Source organism: Cyanistes caeruleus, chromosome Z (assembly GCF_971803275.1).
Source record: "Cyanistes caeruleus chromosome Z, bCyaCae1.hap1.1, whole genome shotgun sequence".
In the NCBI taxonomy this organism is placed as follows: Eukaryota; Metazoa; Chordata; class Aves; order Passeriformes; family Paridae; genus Cyanistes; species Cyanistes caeruleus.
The window spans coordinates 1,714,437-1,738,984 of record NC_141732.1 but is presented as its reverse complement, the minus strand read 5'-3'; the positions used below and the strand labels follow the sequence as shown (position 1 = coordinate 1,738,984).

General features: G+C 42.0%; 1 protein-coding gene across 3 annotated transcripts in view; it reads right to left on the bottom strand.

Annotated features, from left to right (window-relative positions):
• VCAN (versican) overlaps nt 1–24,548 on the bottom strand; it is a 98,898-nt gene that overhangs the window by 41,731 nt on the left and 32,619 nt on the right. For 2 of the 3 annotated variants that reach the window (XM_086867054.1, XM_086867055.1), the window contains exons 6-7: nt 23,098–23,391; nt 9,633–12,587 (exon numbers count right to left, since the gene is read on the bottom strand). In XM_086867054.1, coding sequence (XP_086723180.1) covers nt 9,633–12,587; nt 23,098–23,391 — 3,249 coding nt within the window. The remainder of the gene's footprint in view (nt 1–9,632; nt 12,588–23,097; nt 23,392–24,548) is intronic. The other variant, XM_086867056.1, reaches the window with a different exon arrangement.

Here is a 24,548-nt window from a genome sequence, read left to right as displayed (position 1 = left end):
AGGAAGGAAGGAAGGAAGGAAGGAAGGAAGGAAGGAAGTGGCGGAAGGAAGGAAGTGGCGGAAGGAAGGAAGGAAGTGGCGGAAGGAAGTGGCGGAAGGAAGTGGCGGAAGGAAGTGGCGGAAGTGGCGGAAGTGGCGGAAGTGGCGGAAGTGGCGGAAGTGGCGGAAGTGGCGGAAGGAAGGAAGGAAGGAAGGAAGGAAGGAAGGAAGGAAGGAAGGAAGGAAGGAAGGAAGGAAGGAAGGAAGGAAGGAAGGAAGGAAGGAAGGAAGGAAGGAAGGAAGGAAGGAAGGAAGGAAGGAAGGAAGGAAGGAAGGAAGTGGCGGAAGGAAGTGGCGGAAGGAAGTGGCGGAAGAAAGTGGCGGAAGGAAGTGGCGGAAGGAAGTGGCGGAAGGAAGTGGCGGAAGGAAGGAAGGAAGTGGCGGAAGGAAGTGGCGGAAGGAAGGAAGTGGCGGAAGGAAGTGGCGGAAGGAAGTGGCGGAAGGAAGTGGCGGAAGGAAGTGGCGGAAGGAAGTGGCGGAAGGAAGTGGCGGAAGGAAGTGGCGGAAGGAAGTGGCGGAAGGAAGTGGCGGAAGGAAGGAAGTGGCGGAAGGAAGGAAGTGGCGGAAGGAAGGAAGTGGCGGAAGGAAGGAAGTGGCGGAAGGAAGGAAGTGGCGGAAGGAAGGAAGTGGCGGAAGGAAGGAAGTGGCGGAAGGAAGGAAGGAAGGAAGGAAGGAAGGAAGGAAGGAAGGAAGGAAGGAAGGAAGGAAGGAAGGAAGGAAGGAAGGAAGGAAGGAAGGAAGGAAGGAAGGAAGGAAGGAAGGAAGGAAGGAAGGAAGGAAGGAAGGAAGGAAGGAAGGAAGGAAGGAAGGAAGGAAGGAAGGAAGGAAGGAAGGAAGGAAGGAAGGAAGGAAGGAAGGAAGGAAGGAAGGAAGGAAGGAAGGAAGGAAGGAAGGAAGGAAGGAAGGAAGGAAGGAAGGAAGGAAGGAAGGAAGGAAGGAAGGAAGGAAGGAAGGAAGGAAGGAAGGAAATGTCTTTTTTTCTAACAACTGAAGCTATGATGATAATTAGCCCACCTGCTCTACCCCCACAATTTTTTACAGCTATCTCTAGAAGTTTATTTCACTTATCATCATGATTTTCTGGCACTTTACTATTCCTGCTATTTCTCCTGCATTTCTTAAGTCTGTCATCTCCCCTCTGTTGCAGCTGGAGTGATATAAATGTCTCTCCACCACACACAATTTCAAACAGTGCATACAGACCAGGAGTGTTTGTTTAACCATTGAATCACATCATTTTTTTCTTTTAATAACTTTTTTCACCTCAGTTTTCTCTTCTGTTTTTTTTTGTTTTTTCCTGACAAAACTGCAACAATTGTTCTGTAAAAATATTAATTTGTTTTTAGAAACACTCAGGGGTGTTTTGGAAAAGACACTTCTGTTGGACAATACTTGAGAACAGAAGTTTTAAACCAGCTACAGCTAAATAGATGTAAAAATAGATGCCTTGCTGTGGTAATCTTACTGCACCACTAAAAATCAGCAGAGGGAGACATATTTTTGACTATAAACTACTGCCACAGACTCCATCCTGTGCTAACGTGGTGATATTGCTGCAGAATTAGTTTACACCTGACAGGTTAATTGGTCAGAATAAACTAAGAAAAAAAAATTATATATAGGTCAAGAAGTCAAACAATTCTATTAAGGTGTGAACAAATACTTGTCTGAAGAACATTTTGGGTTAATCCTTGGTCCTGTCAGTTGGACTGAGTGTCCACAGCACTCCCCAAAGACTCATGAATTTTGCCTCTAATGTTCAATATTTAAGTAGACATGTGGCTGGAAACTCACTACAACCCAGGGTAGTGAATATGTAAGCAAGCTGAGAGTCATTTTGCTCACCCCTTTCAAGGAAAGAAAAGCAATGGTTTAGAAAAAAATCCCAAATGAAATGCAATCAAAAATCTCAGCGCTACTCTGTGTACATATAGGCACATTCCTCGCTGCTATTTTGGCAAAAATAGTAAAAAAAATTACATCAAATATGTGGAAATTCTTTTTCTGATGCCAAAAAACCTCCCACAGAAACTATGGGACTCCTGCTTGATGAGGTGCTACATGTAAAATCCAAGAGCGTGGTTTAAAGTTAAAAATTAATGTTTCTTGTGCACTCTTTGAGCTAACGAAGGGTATCAAAACGGTAATGAAGTGTAGCAGAGGTAATGCCTAGGCAGGCAGGGACTACTGGAAGACTCTCCTGACCAGGAATAAAATCCCAACTGTTTTTTCTTCCCCAGGAAGTAGGAACTTTTCATACTGGATTCTCCTCATTTAAGAAAAGGGGTAATACAAGACTTGTCAGAAAAGTCCTAACGCACTGAGCAGCTTGGAAAACAAAAGAAATTACTCTTTAAAGAAAGACCTATTGATAACTTCAGCAACATGTTTCCAAAGACAACACAAAATACGCAACAGCCACTCTGCACACATCCTCACTTGTGGCAGGAAAATATTCTGAAGGACACCAGTGGGTATTTTGTATATTATTGATCAAATTTATCACTTAATCACTTCAAAAAATGAGGAAGGTTTTAAAAGACTGGCTGGATTAGCAAGGATTAATCCACTCATTAAACTGAAAATGTGCAAAAACAATTGCAAAAAGAGACCAATGAAAATTCATACTAAGAAAGTTAACAGTCTAGTTAGATAGTTAGAAATCTGGACACATTCAGAAAATTTTGGTACAGAAAACCACTTTCCTCAAAAAAAAAAAAAAATTAAGTCATATTGCATCACGTGTAAAAGACAGCTCATCTTTTCTGCATTAGGATTTCTTAAGGCTTTCTCCACATGTAAACAAAACCTCTGAAAGGATTCCTGTTTTTCACAACAGAACTATGAAAAACTACATTGTACCTATGAATAAAATTCCTTCATTTCTCTCATGAATAAACAAAGAGCTATAAGAAAGCTGGAAATGTGTAATCCCTGTGTCTAGATCTGAGACGTCTCCTTGGATACAATGCAAAAACAGCAGGGAATGTGTAGGCATCCTCTGAACAGTATTTAATGTGAGGGCACTATTCCTTGTATCTATGGAAGTCTAGAAAGGAATGTGGAAAAATAAATTATTGTTCTATAATAGGTCCTTCTTCAGGAAGAGCCAGCAATAGTGGCCTAAAGACCATTTGTTAATTCAGTTTTAGCTTCTTGTGAAACTTTCTAAGTATCAAGTTTCAGCTCTGTTGGATATGGGGCTGGTGGGGTTGGTTTGTTGGAGATTTTTTTCCTTTGTTTTAAGAAAAGGAGAAGTGCACAAAAAGGCTTGAATTTATTAAAATTACTTGGTTATTAGTTTTGCTTTCATACAGACATCACTGCTGCTCCAATTTAAATACAATTTACATGGGATGGTGGACAACCTATTTTAAAAAGCCTCCCACATCAACCATCAAAAAAAATTAAAAGGGTATTCCAATATAGAAAAAAAACCCAACTGGTTTAATTAAACAACAGATCTACCACTTTGAATCGAACTCAAATGTGTTCTGAAGAAAAATAATCACCTAATTATACAGGAGATACAAACTGTTATGAAGACATTGTGATACCTACTATCCCCACATGCCCATAACAGTTCTGCTCTCAATCACCTCATTGGAATTACTGTGGTGTAATTACACTGGGGAAGATGATATCAGCATCTGGCCACTTACTCAGCGTTTAACACTTCAGTTACTCCAGGCACAGGAAGAACGTGGCCATCTCTGCTGTGGGTTTTATGAATAATACAGAGAGCTTGGTCATTCAGGATGTGAAAATTACTTCAGTCAGACCTGCTCCCCTGGGAGATCAACTTTAGAGCATTACAATTAATAAGGAGACAAGCCCAGCCCTCCATTAAGGGAGGAAAGAGAAAAAAAAAAAAAAAAAAAAAAAAAAAAAAAGATTCTGCATTTAATAAGGTGGGAAATTGGTCCTGCACATGTGAAGCCATTTTTGCTGTTGCTTCAAGATCCCACCAGAAATTAATTCAGGTCAGCCTAGCTGCAGCACAGCATCTTTCCTTACAGTAAACTTTGGTTTGATGTAGGTCCTATAAAGAAACCATAGCTCTCAGTAGTATATACCCTTCCTTTGGGGAAAAACAAATGGTGATTTCAGCACACAAAAGACAAAGTCTCTTCCCCTTCAGCAGAAGTCTCTCTAACAAAATAATAAGCAAAAAGGCACACCAAAAATTGCACATAACACATGTGTGAATACCACAAATAATTGTGTCTAGAGAGGTTATTTGCCAGTGGGCACAAATCTTAAAGGAGAGCAGTGTGGGTACAGACGAAGAGAGATGCAAACCTGGATGCTGCAGACTTTCAGGCTGTCTCTTGCAATGTCTGGAAGAGCCAGTGTGAGGCTTGCTGCTCCTGTCCCTCCTCTGCTCTGGTCATCCCAACACCCCCAGTGCCTGGGGCAGGGCCAGCATCATTCCTCCCTGCACAGCACCAGCACATTCCCACTCTCCCATGCACACACCCCCCTTCAGGAGCTACCAAAAACCAGAGCTGAAAAAGGGGATGTGGTCATTCTCTGTGACTGAGCAGAGAAATAAAAGTATCAAGGGATAAGTGTCAGGAAGAAAAAAGGACCTATTCAGGCTAAAGACAATGCTGGCAAGAATAAACATGGTATAAACTGGCTGAGGAGAAAGTCAGGCTAGACATTAGAATCAGGCTTAAAGAGAGCCATGATGATCTTTGACAGCCCTCCAGAAGGAGCTGTGAAGACAACAAGATTAAATGAATTTTAAGGCAAGGCCTAAGATGGACCTGAAAAGACTCTATTCTGCCTTCTTTGTTAAGGTTTATGACTATGACTCATTACCATTCTGCATTTCATTCAGACTTCACATGCCCTCTCACACTGCAAAGACAGAAGTATGCATGTCAGAGAATTACATGTTGAAACACAAAGGTTTGTAACCTCTTTCCATGAAATTCCACATCTACAAAGCACAAGTTCTTGCAATTTCGTTCCCTTCAAAGCTGGAGGGGACAAGAAACCAGTCAGAGCTGGTGTGAGTCCCAGGGTCCAACAAGCATCTTGAAACATATTCACTAAGTAAAGACTTTTAAATGTCTCCAAAAAACGCAGGTGTGCAAATTACTCCTGATTCAGACAGGAGTTATGTTTCCAGCATCCCCTCAACCACTGTTAAACAACACCCCCACAAGCATTTTTCAGTCTCATAAAAGCTTTATGAGCTGAAAAGTTCCTTCAGGTTTGGTTTTTCTTTTTTTTCTTTCCCAGCTGCTAATCCATGACCTTCCAGCACCAGCAGCAGCCCTCACCAGTACGAAACATCGGAGCTGTGAGGACACAACGGGGCACAAGGTGGCAAATTCTGCATCCTCACAGCAAAAGACAAAATCCAGTGCCCCATCAGGTGCCATGTGCAGGTGGTAACACTGCAGGGGTATTTGGCTTCCTCACTCTCATGATTCCGAGGGAAAAGCTACTGGTTCCACGCCAGTGGATGAAGGTCCTGGGCCTCTTCCATTCTGAAACAGGTGTGTGGTCCTTTTTGCAGCATAAAGAGGGATATTTCCTCATGTGCAAGGATATTTTCCTCATAAATTGAAACACCTCCCCTAGATCTGCCCACACGGGAGTGTGTGGATTGTTTGTACATTTTTCTCAATGAAAACTGCTGTATTCCTACACAAATAAGCAGCTTTATCTGTTTAGCTCTGTGTTCTTTCTTAAGTGCCCTAGAACACATCCTCCGGAATTTAAATTGAGCTTGACCTTCCACCAGGCCTCCAAATTACTTCTGTTTCCATGCCTTGTTTTGTTTTTGTTTTAAATCTAAAAGTAAACTTCCTTTGTGAAATTTTTCATTCACTGCAAGCATGCATTTTAAAAGCTAGGAGCAAAGCTATTTACCTCTAGGATGAGAAAAGAAGTCCTCTAGGAGAAACTTTTTCTGATCTAATAAATGTAAAGTCTAAGAAATGATAATATTTATAGCACCTTCCAGTTATATATATTGTACTAGTTCATATTAAGGGGGATGGGTGTATGAGATAGAATAATATCCACTATATTCACTATATATATCACTATATCCACTATCCAATAATTGACACTTTATTTAACTGAGTTTAACTCAACACCCTTTGAGTGCAGCTTCAGCCTGCAATAATAATGAAGAATAATATCCCCCCCCCCTCCAAATGCCATGCATCCATAACACATTCCATGTATCAACAGCACATTCCAGCCCAGAGAGATGTTGGTGCAGTCTGGTGAGGGATTGAGAAAGAGGAGAAAGGGATAAGGGATCCTTCCTACCCTCTCCTTCCACTTGTGCTTGGCCACAGGTGAGCTCACCTGAGCCAGGGCTGCTCCCACCACCACCACAGGCTCTCTGTCCTGCTTGATGGAAACTGCTAATAATATCCCAAAATCGCAAGAATTCACACATTTAGCACAGCCTTTCTCTTCCACCTGGAATGTTAAAACACTGCTCCTGCCTAGCAAAGCCTAATGGCACCTCCACGAAGCATTTAAATGTTATTGTGCCCACGCTGTGGATGGCAAATGGAGCTGCAGGGAGCAATATTCAGCTGTGCAATAGCAAGGTTTTTATTGTAATTGAGTGATAGGAAACAAAACATGGTGCTGAGTTTCTGCTGAGCCCTGCCTCCCTGTTAAACTGTTGCTTCTGGCAAAAGCTGCATAACAAGGAGGTGAAGAATGAGGGGGAGAGAATAATCTCATAAATAGTTCCAGCACTTCTGCAATCACAAAAAGGAAAATATATTCATTTATGGACAATGCCATTTATATATAACCTCTCATTATTATTCCTGTTTGAAACAGTTATTTCTTGACGGGCTTTGGTAAGCAAGCTGTCCTTTCTTAGGGGGCATTTTTGGACTCTTGACTTGAAATTCAGTGAAGACCTTGGTTTATAACCCTGACAGATTAACTTTATCTAAAAGTGCTAAGCTGTATTACCTTGAAAACATGCCAAAGGAGGAAAAACTTTTGTTTTATCAGAGATGAAATGATGTAAACTGGATTTATAGCTGCCAATCAGCTGAGACTAAAAAGCCAGAGGTCCAGTTTATGTAGTTCTTTATGCTAGTGGATCAATTCTCAAATAAGGAGTGATAGAATAAGTTAAACTACATCTTAGTGAAAGACATATGTTGGTAATATTTGCCAAATTCATTCCTCTTCATTACTCCCTATACACATTTTCTTCAGCACAAAGAAAAGTTTATGGACTAAGGAACAATGAAGGGAAACTGGGCCTGACAGGATTTTTCAGATGCTGTCCTTCATTTCTGTAGCAATAAAAGAAAGCAATCCAAACACTCAGAGAGAATAAAACTTTGGCAGTTCTAACTGAATTGGGGGTAAGCAGAGAGAGGGTGCCTTTAAGATAGCTAAGTGGAAGAATTCCCACTGCCAGGGCCTGAAAACAGAAAAATTAAAACTCCTTCTTAACCTTGCACTCGGCACATGATGAGGCTCTCTGTGTTTAAAGAGAACACAGAATTCAAAAATATACCAAGAAAATAAAATTCTTTCTCTCCTCACAGACTAGATAATTCTTAAAGGCAGGTTTTTAAGGATTTATAACTTTAAGTCTGCTTATAAACACCCAGACACATATGCACATCTATGCCAGGGAAATGCATGCACAGCTTTGAAAGTTTGTGAAGATGAAGAAGACAAACCATAAAAAGAGTTTGTTCTAAAGACATGATCACCCAAGACAGAGTAAGAGCAGCTGTGAAGAGCATCTGCACTCTGATCCACTGTCCTTTAGATAATTGACTTTGAACCAAATCCTAATTTAATGAATCACACTACCCACATTATCTTGAAAAAAAACCCCAAACAAAACCCAAAGAAACAGCAACAACTAAAAAAGGTGTAAAATAAGACTCTCATTGATGTATATGCAGAGAAATCTTACATCCACACCCTTTCAGACCATCCTACTTCTTTCCATCACCTGGAACACACAGCTGCCAGCACAACAAACTCTCCTGTATGCAGCACAACTCAAAAATCTAACAGGAAAAACAAGGTCACTATTACCTAGTCCAGCTACTCATTATTAAGTCAAATTATTTCCACAAAGGCCTTAATAGGTGGGTGAAGTCTTGTCTTCAGAAATTACCCTTCTGCTCTGACTTACTGGACTTGTATCATTTAATGGAGAATCTCAAGGCACTGGTAACATATAAAGACAAAATAATGATAATATAATATGGAAACAAAAGTTTCAGAACTATCATTTTCTGAAATAGAAGGCTAAGCTGCAGATTTGCATCCTGTAAATATAAAGTAGGCTAATAAGCATAACGTGAAAAAAAATACCAAGCCAAGGTATGAAATGCCCAACCAGGATATGGTACATCTCAAGGGAAAAGACACTACTGATTTTTGATTTTTGAATAGAACCCTACTGAGAACAAACCTGACAAAACCATCCAAAAGACTCCCATAAATTATGAATTCTGCTGGATGAGTTCTTCAGAGGCACGGATGTTACGGCCAAAAACCAAAGAGAAAACAGTTTCTGACACAACCACTCAAAAGCCATGCATGCAGTTAAGGTATATAAGACCAAAAAAAACCTCCATTTTTTACTGTGTTCCTTCAAAAAAATAGAATAATTATTATACAACCATAAGATGATTAAACACAATAAAACATTGAACCTAATAGAAATTCTGTGCTTTGTACTGCGTGTCTCTTCCTTTACTTTTTGTTTCAAAATATTATGTTTTACCATGACATCTTAAATAACAGTCAGTTGACAAGCTTCTTTAATGTAAAACTGCACCCCCTTCAACATTTGCATTATGGAGACATATTCATCATCAACCCCAACAGTTCATTGCTGCTTTACAAGTTTCTGTTCTGGATACCCATGGAATTGAAGCTACATACACATGTACAGAACCATCAGCTAAAAAATGTGGCAGAATTAAATATTGCATCAATTTGCACCACATGTTCTCTAAGATGGATTTAACTATATATTATTAAATTATTTTATATTATTATAATGATATATTATTTAAAAAAAAAAAAAAAGAAAAAACCCCATTCCTCCAAATCACAGGAGGCAGTAGAGAGCTTTAACCATTTTTTAGCTGACTACACTGTACATGGCATTGTTAATTGCTACAGACCAATGGAATGTTAACATAATCTAGTGCTTCATTTAGGACTAGTAATGCATGGAATGGAAGCTGTGAAATTAAAATGTTTGTTTCACAGACAGCTGGAGTTAAATTGGTGACTTGACAACATTAAAAAAGAAAACTGGACTGTAGCCATCATGACTTTTAAAAAGAAATAAAACAGTTTCATATTCATTCCTGCATAGAAATCATTCTTACCACACAGCATATATAAAATACATTTCTGAGGGGCTTTTAACGGAGAGAAAAATAGACCTACCAATATTCAGTAAGCTGCTGTCTAGACAAAAGTGGCACTTTGCCTCCTTCAGAACCTTCAGATCCAAGGAACATCTCCAGCATATTCTAAAGCACACCTGTTTGTCATGACAAACTGTCCACTCTGATGGACTACGGGTCTAAAAGGCAAAATCTTACCTGTGTCATTGCCTGTGATTTGAATAACATACAATCTTATGTCATTATCAGGGTGTGAAGTAGAAGGAGACACCTCCTGAGGTTGCAAGGCCTCTGTGGCCTCCTTCACTTGGGGTGGAGCAGTAGGTCGTGCCACTGCCGTGGCGGTTGATGCTGTGAAATATTCCTTATCGATTTCTGGCTCCAGCATCTTTCCTGGCAGATCATCCTCAGCAGTGGCTTTGCTGGGAGAAACAGATTCATCAATTATTATGATGTCATGGCTTGTTACCTCCTCTTCTTCCTCAGGAATGATGCGTGGAGACTTTTGAGTGACAAAAGGCTTGGTTGCAGATGTAGGCTGAGTTTTGTCTACAACACCAGTGGAAGGTGTTGTCATGCTGCTGAGAATGGTTGCCTTATCTGTTGCAGTAGCTGCAAACACTGTTGGCACGGTTTCCTCAGGTTCTGTGGTCATTCCTGAACCCTCTGTAGCCTGGCTTGGAGAAGCTCCCAGAGTCAGGCCAGTAATGCTTTCCACAGTGGAATGTCCTGCTGGCATCGTATGGGAGGGTGGCACAGATTCCCAGCTCACTGCATCGTCTTCCTCCCTGGTGGGGGCTTCTGGGCTCTCCTGTGTCTCTGCTTCGGTTCCAGCAGTTATGGGCACCACCTCAGTGATCTCCTCATCCTGGTCAGGAGCAGTTTCAGCTGTTGGAGTCACCGTCAGGTGCAACCAGGTGCTGGTTTCCTCGGGTCCCAGGACTCCTCCGTGGTCGGTGAACATCACGGCAGGCACAGGTACCTCTGTGGCTGGGAACATCTCATCATAAGCTGAGCCTGTCTCATCCTGTGTCTCCTGAACTGCTGTTTGAGGCCATTCAGATCCTGGTGACACCTCTGGTTCACGTGTGGGGGCAGATGTCTCAGCAAGCGTGGGCTCTGTGGCAGTTCTTGGTTCCAAACCTTGGTCCAGTGTGGAGAGCTCTGGGAACACCTTGATATGTTTTGCAGTTGTTTCTGTTGCTTCTGTATGAAAGATATCATCAAAAGGAGTCTGATCAGTAATTGGCATATCTCTAGTGACCTCACTGTCTACAGTAACTGGAACTAGGGAAGCATCATACTCCTTCTGTGGAACTGCAGTATCTACCTTTGTTACCTCTGTAAATTTAACAGTTCCCTTTGTCCCTGATGTCTCATCTCCTCCATGCTCAGTTACCCCCACAGCTGTGGGCACAGCACTTGGCAATACAGTTACACTTGAGGAGCTAAAAGACCCTAGGGTGGCACTACTTTCTTCCACTGGTATTTTGGATACTGTGGTCATTTCCAAATCCAAGGAGCTGCTCATGTGGGATACACTTGTAGTGTCTCTACTCTGACCAAAATCAGCTGATACCACTTCTCCATCCCTTGTGGTCTCTGCTGGCTCCCTGCTTGTCTCAGTTGCATCTGTAGCTGCTGAAACTGGAGCTCCTGGATGCCCTGTGGATTCCACAATGTGCCCTGGAAACGATGTAGGCTCCATTCCAGAGAAGCCATCCTCTGTAGCAAACTCAATCACTCTTCCAGTGTGAGAAGACTCTTCTGTCACATACCCCTCCTCTCCATCTGTTGGCAGCCACGTGCCAGCCCCTGGGGGGGCCTGTGTGATCTTCTCCCTTGCAGAACATCCCTCAGATTCTGCTGCAACACAAGGAGAAATGGTGGCTGTGGAATGAGGGACCCCCACACCTGTTGTCCTCATTTCTGGTTGTTTTGTTTTCTCCTGCTCCTCTAAGACAGCTGATGTTTCTGTCTGGTGAGATGAGGGGATAAGAGACAAGGTGCCTTCTCCAAAGCTTGGCAGGGAATCTGTGCTTCCTGAGATGGCCTCAGATTCTGTTTGATCAGCAGCTGACACAGAAAAGGATACAGGTGTTCCAGATGCCACGGTGGGCTGCCCATCCCTCAGGTCCTCTCTGCTCCCTTGAGCTGAGGCCTCGCTGTCAAACGCTGTCGCAGAGCTAAATTTAACCCACGGCGTTGACTCTTTTGCTGCAGAAAACTGTCCAGTGGTTACTGCGTGCTCATCTAGGAGTGTCTCTGATGCAGCAGGCACTTGTGATCCTGGGGCATGACCAGCAGCCACCCCAGAATCTCTGCCAGGCACAGCGGTGTGCATGCTCTCACTGCCCTCCCTCTCTGCAGACTCATCAAGGAGCAAAGCTTTAGGGATTACAACAGTTGTAAGATTCTCGTCAGATTTTGCCTCCATGGATTTTAGTGTGGGTGCATTTGTGAGGTGGGCACTGTGAAACACATTCTCTTTTGCTGATGAATCTGAGGTCCCTGTCCTGGCAGCCTCTCTCCGAGAAGTCTGTAAGAAGCTATCTGTAGCTGTCCTCAGAGGACCCACTTCTATTTGCTCAGTCTGATTATCAGCATCATGCTTTTGTGCATCTCCCGTCTCAGCATCTTCCCAAAAACCAGTGGAACTCTTAGCTACAGCTGTGCTATCCTGAAAAATTACAGAGGTCAAGAAAGCGTCCTCAATGCTTTCAGACCTACCTTGTTCCTCGGGCAGCTCTGCTTCAGAGTAAGTGTGATCCAGTTCCAGATCTGGGGACGTGGTGTCTGTTAGCCTGGGTGAGACATCGTATTCAGTCCTTCCCAGTGTATCATAAGTGAATATTTCGCCGTCGGTGACAGTCTGAGGTAGAAGAGTGGTTAACGGAATGTTCTCCATGAGCACCTCCATCTCCCTTTTCTCCTCAGCCACATCAGTAGTCATTTCTGTCTCTTCTTCAGACTCTGGGGTTGTTTCCTCCAAAGAAACTGCTTGGGTGGCAGGCGCTTCAGTAAGGGGGGTCTCAGAGATGGGAGGTTCGAGAGGAACTCCAAGAGGAACTCCAGCAGGTGACGATTTCACGCTCTCAGTTCTCAGGGATGTCACAGGCTCAACAGTTGTAGGCTCTGTTGTGACTTTTTTAGCTTAAAAAAAAAAAAGCAAAACAAAAAAAAAAAAGGGCACAGTCAGTACACGAGTCACTTTAATTCATTAGTTTGAATGTTCCCAACAAAAACTAAATGCCATGCTGAAAAATAAGTGTAAAAGTTCAAAGGCTTTAGGCAGTTCTTTAGAGCACTGAATGACATGCAATAACACACTGTAAAGCTGCAGAACACCTAACCTGAAGTCAGATGAAGTGGAAAAAGTAACAATATTCTTCATATTTGTGGTCTACATAATTACCCCTAGAAGTCCTTGTGTTACATGGGTGACCATCAGCCAGCCAGGTATCTTTTATGGGGACATAAAAGTTTATTTCAAGATGCCACGAATGAGCAGAGGTGTGGGTTTTCTTCAAAGCTTGATGCAGCATCCAACTCAGATGTATAAAGGGATTGAAATAATGCTTTCGTTTATTTTCAGCCCATAATTACAAACTGCAAAAAGGAATCCTCACTGCAGTGAGAGTGTGCTCAAGCTGCAGGATCAAGCATGCCACTAGAAAATACTGCTGCTGCTGCCCTGCCTTTAAATTCTGCTGGGAGAAATTTATTGTGGGGAAAGGCGAGAATGTTGAGCCATAAGATCATAAACTTAATGCTACTAAGATGATGTTGATCTTTGGAAAACACTTCAAAGATGCACGTCTGAAACTCCTCCACACAGAGAAATGCTTCCATGGGAGTGCTGAACATGCAAAGGCAAGGTGTTGAACCCTCTGGATGATGGGAGAGGTAAGGGAGTTGCTATCCCAGATGAACAGGAGGCACAAAGAAAGGTTCTTCCAGGGAACCAAGTTGTGATGTTTTAAACAACCTGGTGGCCTTGCTGTTTGTCTGCTCCGTGTAGCCCACATTTCCATGCCATCTGAGGAGGAAATGTGTGCCAGCACTGTAAGGTGTGTCAGCAGATTTTGAATTCCTGGAAAAAGTGAGTGCTCAGAAGAGGTTTTCCTCAAGAAAAACCCAGGTAGGAAATCTTCCCTTCTGCCAGTTTTTCCAGGTCAGTAATCTTCTGAAGGGCAAGGAGCAGAAGGGTGGAAGATGCAAATGTCTTAAACCAATGCTGTTAAACTGCTAAGTGACTGAGAATCAAAAGCCTTACAAGGATGCAAATAAAGAGCAAAATACAGCTTTTAAATCACACTAAGCATATGAAGAACACATTAAGCAGTCTGTGCTTATGAGGACTCACTGTTTACCAGACAGATATGACTACATCTAGAACTTAATGCAAAATAAAATCTTGCTTAGCTTGTAATAGATCAAATAAGTCTCTTCCCCTCACACACAGAAATCAGAACAGTTACATTATTTCACAGTTTATACTCAAGCATAAGCAGCATGCATGCACAAATCAATTTTTTTCACACACCCATGGCTAATTAGGTGCCCCTTTGATAGCTGCAGATATGAATTCTGCATGTGCAAGCCAGGGTGACACAAATATTTGTTCAGTTTCACACACTCAGCTTTGAAAATGCCACGTTTGCAGGAGACCCGCTGATGTGCCCTGAAGCAGGAGGGACTGGTCAGAGGATGACTGCTCAAGATTTCTAGAAGAAGGTGTAGAATTACAGAGCAGCAACATGAGGTAAAAGGATTGATATTTCAGCTTTCCTGAATGAGAAGTGAAAGTGAAAAGGAAATTGCGAGGGCAAGAAAGTATGACGTCGCTGTGTTTAGAAGTGGTGGCGTTCTTTGCCAGCAGAGGAAAAAAAAAAGGGGGAGCAGATTCTTTTCCCTACTACACATTAAAACTTTTTGTGGTTTTACAAAGAAGATTTAGCTACATATTTATTTATTTGTTTGCTTCTTTATTTTAAGTTAAAACATTTGGTTGAGCAAGAAGGAGTAAAGTTCATGAAACCCCACTAAGAAAAGCATAGCCTGAACTCGAGAGATTTTTGTGTTTGGGGTTCCAGAGATTGGAGTGGATGTTTGCTGCTTTCTTCAATCTGTGAGGCACGATCAAGAATCAATGAATTCCTGCCATTTCTTCCTCCCTTCTCTGCTTGCATGGGGATGGTTTAAACCACAAAAGTTTTGCTTCACGTCTTGGGAAATGAAGGATGCACACAAGTGGCGTTGTTGCTGCTGAGTGGTAGCTGTTAAATCTCTACCAAAGAATTCACCAATTTTCCTCAAAGGCTTTTTTTTTAAAAAAAAAATAAAAATGGCAAAATGGAAAGGAGGCAGCAAAGTCTCGTTCTAATCACAGGATCAGTTTCCTGAATGTGGATGGAATTGGCTTTGCAGCCAACACAAACACTCACCCAGGCCCCAGCTGCCATACTTCGAGTGACCATCAGGATCACCCTCTGAAAGAATATGAGAACGTTCATACCCTCTAAAAGAGCTAGACAAAAATGAGGGCAATGTGGATAAATTTTTAAAATCAGTGGAAAAAAAAAGGTAACTTTATTTCATCACTGCTGGGAAATTGTGTACACTTACTCACAAGCACTTACACAGCTTCCAAATTTCCAAGAAATGCTTGGAAGTCCCAGGAGTTCACATATTTATGCTTGGGATGCAGATATTTATTATTCAAGACTTATTATCTGCTAATGACTTGACAGAATAGGTACACATTTATTATGCCAACCTGAAAAAACACCAAGCATATTTGGTTTGCTTATATTAATAACTGAATCAATAAATATTACCTTTATAGAGTGTTATAAGTAGAGCCCATATTTTTTAAGAGTTTATCAATAAACAGCCAGATTTTCTCCCATGGAAACTGTGTGCAATTCAGCTCTGGTTAAAATCAACTAGAGTGTCTCTAAAGTCACTTTGTCAAAACAATTATATGTAAGTCTTTTCACTCACATCATTCAGGATTGTAAACTTATTTGAGTGGATAAAAAAAAAAACCTGACAGCACTTCTTCAATGAGAAATCTATCCATGTTATATTTTTTTTTCCTGTGTGAAAAGGAAAAAAAAAAATAAACAAGGGGAAGGTTACTTTTTTAATAGACAACACCAGTTTGAGCTGTCCTCCACTCCACCCAGATGTTTTGCATTACTGTACTCCTTGCATCATGCATGCAATATGCTATCTCCTTTGTCCTCCTTCTGGTTCAAGACATGAGGCAGATTTTCCTAATAAAATTCATGAACATATTAGCAGCAAGAAAGCAAATTATCTCACCAACAGCTGCTCATATCAAAGACAATTCTTTTTTTTTTTTTTTAATCGATTCCTTCTACATTGAACAATATGCATGAAGTTTATTTGGGAAGGGCTGTATGGCTTTGCAGAGATGCTACACTTTTTCACTCCCTATTTAATTATTTTATGCTTTTACTGCACAGCACTTTTTCCCTCTTCTTTTCCACCATGATTTAAACAAGGATTCAAAATTATGGAGCAATACTGAAACTTATTATTTTTTTAAGGAAATCAAACTACACAACTTCAGACACGGTTTAACTCTACAATTAACAGATAAGGATTTTAGTATATGTAATACTAATAATATGTAATAATTCAGCATGTGTAAAGTGTACTTGATGGAGGAGAAATGCTTATTATTAAATTATATAATTTATATACATGGTTTTTCAACATTACCAGATCTACCCATATACCTAACTTGAGCCACTTGAGCAATTTTTCTGCAGTCAGAAATACTGTTTATCTGCTTACATTTATGTGTGTACCTAAGAACCTGGAAGAACACAGACCCTATAGACAGAGATTGTTTTGAGTCACGGCTAACAGCCAAAACAACAGAAAATTGCTTTAAGTTGGAACAAAAGCTGGAAATAGTGAATTCTTTCTGTGAATTACAGCCAAAATAAATTATTACAAAATATAAGAAATGTTGAGACACTCAAAATAAATGTTTGACATCTTTGAGCCCAATTTGAGCATGATGACAATGCAGAGAGCTGCTCTGCTTAATTTTTACATATTTTTATATGTTAATTTGTTACGTTTCTTCTTGGTGTCTGTTCCTTCCCTGCTACCAACCCTGGCAGAGAGGACAGCCTTGAACGTTCCCCTGAGTCCAAAAGTTTTGCCAGCTGGAGTTTAAATTACTGGCAGAACCTTCCAAGATGAACAAGACTAAGATTAAGAACAGATTAAAAAAAAAAAAAAAGAAACAAAAAAAGGGAAAAAAATATTGGTGCTCTGATTTAGAGACTGAGCAAGAAACCTCTGATCATGGCACTGATCCAGTACCTGCTCATTCACGCCTTTCCAGAAGCAGTGGTGCACAGGGGATGTGGGATTTTGTTCATAAATAATGAGACTTTTGGTAGCAGAATTCAAAATCTGACAGTGCAGCTGTAGGAATTTCTCTCTAACTCCAGGTGTATACTCCCACTCACCTACACTCTGTTTTGACATCAAAATCAAAAGACAAAAGTAATGAGAAAAATATGAAAATCTAAATGCAGGATTAGTGCCTGCTTACAAAGCATGTGCTGTATCAGAGAGAATCTTAAAAAAACAAGAAATTTGAAAGCTATCAATCTGTCTTATTTGCAAGAAAAACTTAAAATTAAAATTTTGCATCCTCCTCACACCACTGCCCAAGGTCTTTTCTTCCAGCTAACAAAACAGCATAGGCAGCAACCCTCTTAGCTCTGTGAACACAAACACTCTTAAGTAAAACCACTTGCTATTTCAAAACTTCTGAAGTCAGTGGTTGAAGGGGGAAAGATATGTTATCTCCTGGTTTCCCCACATGGAAGTGTAGTTCTGTGAATGAATTATAACCTGCCAATCTATCCACAAAAGAACAATAGCAAACAGTATTTATCTCTCCACATTTTTTATTATGAAACTGCCAAAGAGGACAAAAAGAAAAAACCAAAACAACAAGCCTCTTTAGACAGCTCTTCCTAATTAAATCTGTAACCCAGCACCAAATAAAAGCAATAATCTTTGCTTTGTGACCGCAAAAAACAACTGAAGAACAAAAAGGACCAACGCTGTCACTTGGGTAAGAACTGACAGCAGAATTCTTCATGCTCTGCTCCCCAAACCTGGTGTGAAAGGTGAAATCACCCCTGTGTGCCATGGGTGATACTCAGACCCCACAGCAGTAATGGAGCAAAGGTGACAGAGCAAAATCAATTAATGTTTTCTGCACTTGAACACTTCAAGGAGGGGGCCTTCTACTTCTTCACATTGTTGTTCCTGATCTCATCCTTGTTACCTGACCCATCCAGAGACCTGAGGCAATGAAAGGAAAATGCCTTCAGCTGTGTCTTCTTCTCTTTCCTCTCTCCCTCTGGCACTTAGAGGTTGTTCTTAAAGCAGCCAGTTCTGAATCATTCAGGTAAATGCAAGTTCCCTTGCTCAGGCAAAAGAAGCATCTCCTCCCCTGCACTCCATGGTGCTCCAAACAGCCGCTCCCCATACATCAGTCAGGCTGATAAATCTCTGTTCCTACTTCACGCAGCATTTAAAAGGTTGAGCTGCACCACATCCTTCCCCTCCCTCTCGGGGTGAGATACTGAGAGGTGTACAGCACGGGCTGGTTTGGAGTGGATTGAGGTCTTCTTGCTGCTTTCAGCAGTCTGGCAGAGCTCTCAAACCCCAGAGGCAGAGTGGGGCAAGGAAGGAGCTGTGGTGGTCACCATGAGCCCAGCAGAGAGAGGCAGGGATTTACTACAGCCACACCTGGGCCAAGAAATTACTGGGGATCTCTGCAGCTGTGCAGGTCCTGATAAATGGAATATCTGAGAGAAGAACATAAATCTACTTTCCTAGGAAAATAATAAAAGGATGGAGAACAGTTGTCTGGGGGTAATCTCTTTGCACAGCTTCACCTTCCCAGGGAAGCAGCCTGAGCAGAGCCAGCAGCCCTGCACACCCTGTGGCCAGTGCCCTGACCTTGGGATCCTCACCTGGCCAAAGGCATCTGCCCATTCTGATACTGAACCCTGACATGCTGGAGCACACTGTCTTTATTATGGCCAGCACTATACTGTGCTGCTTCTGAGATAAATTTCTTTTTGGGTTGTTTTTTTCCCCTTCAGATTGGCAATTTTGCTCCTCCTGTGTCACCACGCCCTATGTCTTCATCATTCTGCGTCCATCCCCAAACTGATCAGAAATCCACAGACCTCCAGTAACACAGCCCCTGACATCAGGCTGGAAATTATTCCCTCATCCAGGAAATAGCTGGGACACGCAGCTACTGACGGTTGCTGTGGAGAAGGACAGAGCTGCCCAGCTATTCAAGGTTTTCCAAGCTAAGTCACATGCAGCAGAAGGGGAAGACAAAGTTTCTCCTGCCAGTTTTCGAGCTGTGCCTGAAAGTCTTTATCCTTCCTGTTGCTGGACAAGAGGAGCAGTGTGGATCTTTCTTGAGGCTGAGCCTGCCATGGTGGTGGCTCATGCCTCAAAACTCTGTGAAGGTCTTAATTTCCTATATTTCTTCTCCGAAATCATGCTCTGATTTTGAGCTTTAGATGGATGAAGCATCAAAGCAAGAGGCCCTCAGTCCCAAGCAGTGGCAGACTTGGATCCGCTCTAGACGGGGCTGTATTGAAACAATCAAAGCAGCGTGGACTCCATTCCTGAAGAACACACATGGCAACACCATCCCAGAACTGGAATTTTCCAATCTCCAGCTGAAATTAAATCGCCATGCCAAACCAAAGTGGTATAACGAAAGAGAAGCAATAAAGGTGAATGAAACAAAGTCAAAAGGAGAGAGGAAAATGAGAAAGAGGATGGACAAATCCAGAGCGAAGCAGTCAACACGTGTTTTGAGTCAAGGAAAAAATGTTTTGCTGAAAGATTCGCCAAAACCAATACAGGTCTATGAAAGAATTCAGCTTTAATAAATCAATGTTTTTCAGCAAAAATGGGATTTATGTTTCAAAAAATTCAACCACCTCTGTGTACGAAGCTCATCAAGTTCAGCTTTGTTGCAGGTACGTAAGTTAAAAACATGAATGCACTTTGATTAGTAGATTTATGGAGTGCAATTTGTTCCACAGGTGCTATGGGATAAAAAAGCCCTTCCAAAGTCACCGGAAGTCTGTGACGAGACTTCTACAAAGTCCAGTGAATTGGGCCTGGAGACACTGGGAGGCTGAAGCATAGGATTAAATAAATCCCCTATAGCTCTTTGAAAGAACAAATTATTAAATATATGTAACTATAAAAAAGGATTTTCTTAATGATAAAATGTTTTCATCTCTTACAAATTAACATAAGTGCTCAGCAACAGCTGTTCTTTTTTTTAGTTTTTATTTAAATTTAAATATGTTAATATAAGTCCTATATGTTAACACTTGAAAAACTTTCCCTCTGATGATGGCTGCAAGCTCTTAATCATGTTCCTAACCTGAAACCTTTTCAGGCCCTATCAGATACACCATTAGGTATCTCTCTGAGAAAAAAATAAATAAAAAAGAAAGTAAAGGTCTGGCAAAAGGCTTGGAGGCATGAAATGAAACACACAGATAATGTTTCAGAAATTTAGACCCATGTGGTTTTTGAAGAGTGAAAAGCACTTGTGATCAAAGGGGAGAAAGTTTCAGGGTTTTTTTAACAAGACTTTTAGATTTTAAATCATGTATTATTAGTCTGGGCCACTCTTATTTTCATAAAGTCAAGACACTTCATACAATGTAATTCTGTACCCATAACACTGCTGAAGTTAAAATCCTGAACTTAACTGTACTTTAAAAGTTGTCCAGGTTGGCTGCTCTACTGAAACTAGTGAATATCATTTTTAAATTGAATTTACTCCCTGTGTTTTTCATGTATTTCAATAAATACAATTCCTCTTTAAAAGCAAGTGAAATGCTCAAAACACGGATTGAGGTTTCCTAAAACCACAAATTAAAACTAATATTTTGAGATTTTTCACCAGAGAGACTCATAATCACGAAACAGGAGTGAGGAGCCTGAGCAGGGATGAGGAAGGAGAGCTGCCCTTTCTCAAATGCACAGTTTGTCTTTGTGAGGACTGAAACAGCTGCCCGGTTTGGCACAGATGTGCAGTGTCCAGGTAAGGAGGGAGACTGAGAGCCCTGGTCCTGGGAAGGACAGTTTTGTTGTCAGGCACTGTGGGAATAGCTGGGTGAAAGCTTCATGTCAACCCCAAAGCAGGGCAGAGCTGGGGGACAAGGGATTTTGTGATGGAATGAAACTTTGAAGCTGAGATAATGGGAAATTTCAGAAGAAACTTCCAGACAAAAGATGATTTGAAACAAAGGGCTTAAATTCAAGCCTTCTGCTCTCATGCAGAGCCATTTATTTTTTTTTTATCCTCTCCCTTTTTCTTCCCCAAAGAAGGAACTGGCTCCAAGGCCCCAGTGGGAGAGAGTGACTCACTCTAAAGCCACTGCACCAGGCAGCTGCTTGAGATGTGGAGCACCAAGATGCTGGGCAGGGAGTCTCATTACTCACCAGTTGCATAAATCTTTTAGCAAAAGCAGTGAGGAGTCACAGCTGGTTCCTGTGGGATCCCAAGCACCTTCTGAGAGGGAGAGAGCTTGCAGTATCTTCTGAAATTTGTGGCGTCCTGAAGGAGGGTGCAGCATGACATCCCTCCATTTCCCTACATAAAGCCAGATGTATCTAGAGGACCTGAGTCCCCTCGCCAGCAGTGTTTAATTCTGATGTTCTGTTGTTTGTAATTAAAAGTGCTAGAGAGCCGCTCAGTCTCTACCAAGTCGTTTTTGTTCTGTTTAGTCTTATTTTCTCTTGTAAAAAGTTTGATAGTCCTGAACTGTCTATTCCTGGGTTGCAAAGTGATGAAACATTTATTCTTTTTATACCAAGGGCAAGACTTTGCAGGAAAAGCCTTTACATAAAAGGCAACAACCCAATACCTATCAAGGACACTCTTAGAACAAATGGTGTGTTACCACAAATGGTGCTAACTAAAACTTCTGGAAAGAACATTGTAAAGGCCCATCTTGCTTGAAAGCGGCGAAACTCAGAAAAACAAACAGCAGGTTGGAATTCGTCCTAACTAAAGACTAGATTACAGGCAAAATGTTCAGCTCTTACCCCAGTCTTTTAGAGGGACTTATGAAATACACCCTCATTAAAGTCTTTTTTATCCACAACACTTGAAACAGGTCATAAACAATTTGGAGTGGGAACAGAAGGAGTGATATGACAAAACGCTGCTCTGCAGATTAGAGCACAGACTCCTGAACTTGAGTCCTTTTTCCTGTAAGCAGTTCCATTAGGACTATTTCCACATGCAAAGTTTTGGAACATCATACCCACAAACTATAAAGGAAAATTAAAACAACAAACCAACAGTGTCTGAGTACAGCCAGACCATAATGTTGCAGCAGATGTCGGGATTTGTTCTCAAAGAGTAAGATTTGCTCATAAATGGGTCTTCAGTGCCTGAGCTGGAAAGATCTGCAGCTGCAGTAAGTTCATCATCCACAAAAATGAGGACAGTACAAACTGCACATTTCAAGTAGTTCTGAGTTACAGTCACTGGACTGAGTCCAAAAAACCTAAATATTCATAGTTAATGACCAAGTTCTGAACTTTTAACTCAATAGAACGTTAATATCAGCCGTGGTATTTGCAACAGGGAACTTCCTTGGACAGAGAAGCCTGCAGGGAAATAGTTGAGCTGTCCAACCCCCCCTGTGCTGAGGCTGCAAGTCTCAGGGAAGCAGGACATTCAGCTGGGAAGCTGGTGAACCTTTTGGGACAGCAGGAACTTATACAAGGAGAGGCTACAACATAACAGCAGAGCCAGGCAGCTGGCACTGAAGACAGATGAGGTTAGAGGGCAATATTTGACCCCAAAGGAAAGCTGGCAGGTGTGGAGGACATCTGGTTTAGATTGGTGAAGTCTACCATGAGAATGTGGCAAGCACTTGAAGTGCCTGTGAAAATACCAAGAAGGAAACAAACTGCAGTAAGAAAGGAAATTTAGACCACCCACTGGCCCATAAAACACTGAGTTTCTAAGACAGAGAAAGAATGTGATGGGACAACCTGCGTGGGATCCAGAGATACCCCCAAATTACTGGCATCTGAGAGACTTGAAAATGACCAGCCCTGTAGAGAGCCCGTGAACAGCTTCTGCTGCTGCCATCACTGGAGACAGAATACCCATTGTTCACCTTTAGGACATTTATCAGAACCACAGAATAGATGTGGTTGGAAAGGACCTCCAGAGATCATCCAGTCCAGCCCCCTGCCAAGGCAGAGTCAGCTGGAGAAGGTGACATGCCCAGGTGGGCTTTGAAAGTCTGTCTTGTGTCCATTGACAAGATGCAAAAGCACCAAGGTGCGCTCAGGCACCAAAATGTGGAGCACCTACAGACTCATGGTCAAAACACTGCTCAGGCTGAAATCTTACCTTAAAACTCTGCCTGTCTTCACCTGCCAATCTTACTTCAAGGCATTCATTTAAGTTTCCAAAAACCCGCAAGAACCAAAACAAAACGCGCGGTAGAGAAACCGCTTCCCGTGGCAAAAGCATGCTGGAAATCGCGACCGAAAAGAAATAATAATAAATGCTTACGTTCATAGCAGTAGGCATCAAACTTGCTATCGGGGTAAGGGAAGCCTGTTTGGTTCTCATAGCGATACAGGGTTCTCACCCCAAGTAAACCCCCGCCACACTGGGGCCGGGCCACGGAGGCCGGGTACCGGACGCTGCCGTCCGCCAGCCACCCGTAGTCGCACTGGTCAAAGCCGTTCCTCCAGGCCACGTAGAGGTTCCCCACGGAAGCCAGGACACCGCCTCGCTCCTCACACAGCTGCCTAGCTTCCTCAAAGGTGAACTTCTGGGGAGCTGAGACGTGGACCACTTCATCTGGAGGAGGAAACAAAAGGGAAAATAAAAACAAAGGCTGAGTAGAGCGTTCCACCGTCAGTCAATTCCCACCTCCTCCTGCCCCAGAGTCCTGCAAGGTTGGGGCTTTTTCCCAAAACACAAGTAATTTTTTTCCTTAAAAAGAAAAGTAATCAGAGATCTGTAAACCAAATGTCGCAGGCTTGAATTTGAAAGTTAAACTGCTACAAAGCATGAGCATTTATAAGCAAACTTTATGCCATGAAGTACACTGCGGCTGGACACTGAGTCCCATCCTTGACCTCCAGCAGAGGTAGCAGCAGCCCTGAGGCTCCACTTTGACCCCTGTTGGAGATTTTGCAGCTCAACTGAGTTAATTAAATCCAGTCCATCAGAATTTACTTTTTCCATAAAGCAAATCTTCTACTTCTGCAAGCTTCCTACCTGGCTCTTTTAGCCATTGCTAGAATCTCACTTCAAACACCCCAAAAACAGGAAATACTCTTCACTGGAGAGCAGCTTCTAATGTCAGATTTCCATCAGTCTTCATCTTGCCCCATGTGGAAACACAGGTGAGGAAATGCACAAGATGTGTTGCATGCACAAAGCCCTCTTTGTGTGGAGAACCTGCATTAGTCTAGAATGTTGATAATGTAGCTCAGCTTCCAAGGAGTAACAGCTTATAAGTAATAGCCATCTAGTTGGAAACTGAAACAAAGCAAATAGCACGTCTAATATTTTGCTTCCAAGGTAAATCTCCATTGTGCAGTTCTCTTGGTTGCCTCATTCACCCAGACACTCTAAAGTCAAGCCTCTCATGTTCATGTCCTGGGAATAAAACAGTGAACTGACCCTTTTCCAGGTTTTGCTTAGACTTCAGATAAAACCAACCAGACCCAAAATGAGTGTGTTCAAACCAGCAGCCAAATTCAAAATATTTGTTGCAAGACAGCGATGCCCTCCCTCAGCCACAGCAGGCCAGGACACAACAGCCACTCTTGCAGGAATACACTGCTTTTCCACACTGGCCATGCAACCTCCCTTACCCCTGCACAGGTCTGAAGGGAACACAGAAAAATGAGACAAAATCTGCATCACCCCGAGCAGTTTCATTCACGTCAATATGATGCTTGTCTGGGGACTGAAAGGAATGCAAGTGTGAAAGGAGGCAAGGTGCC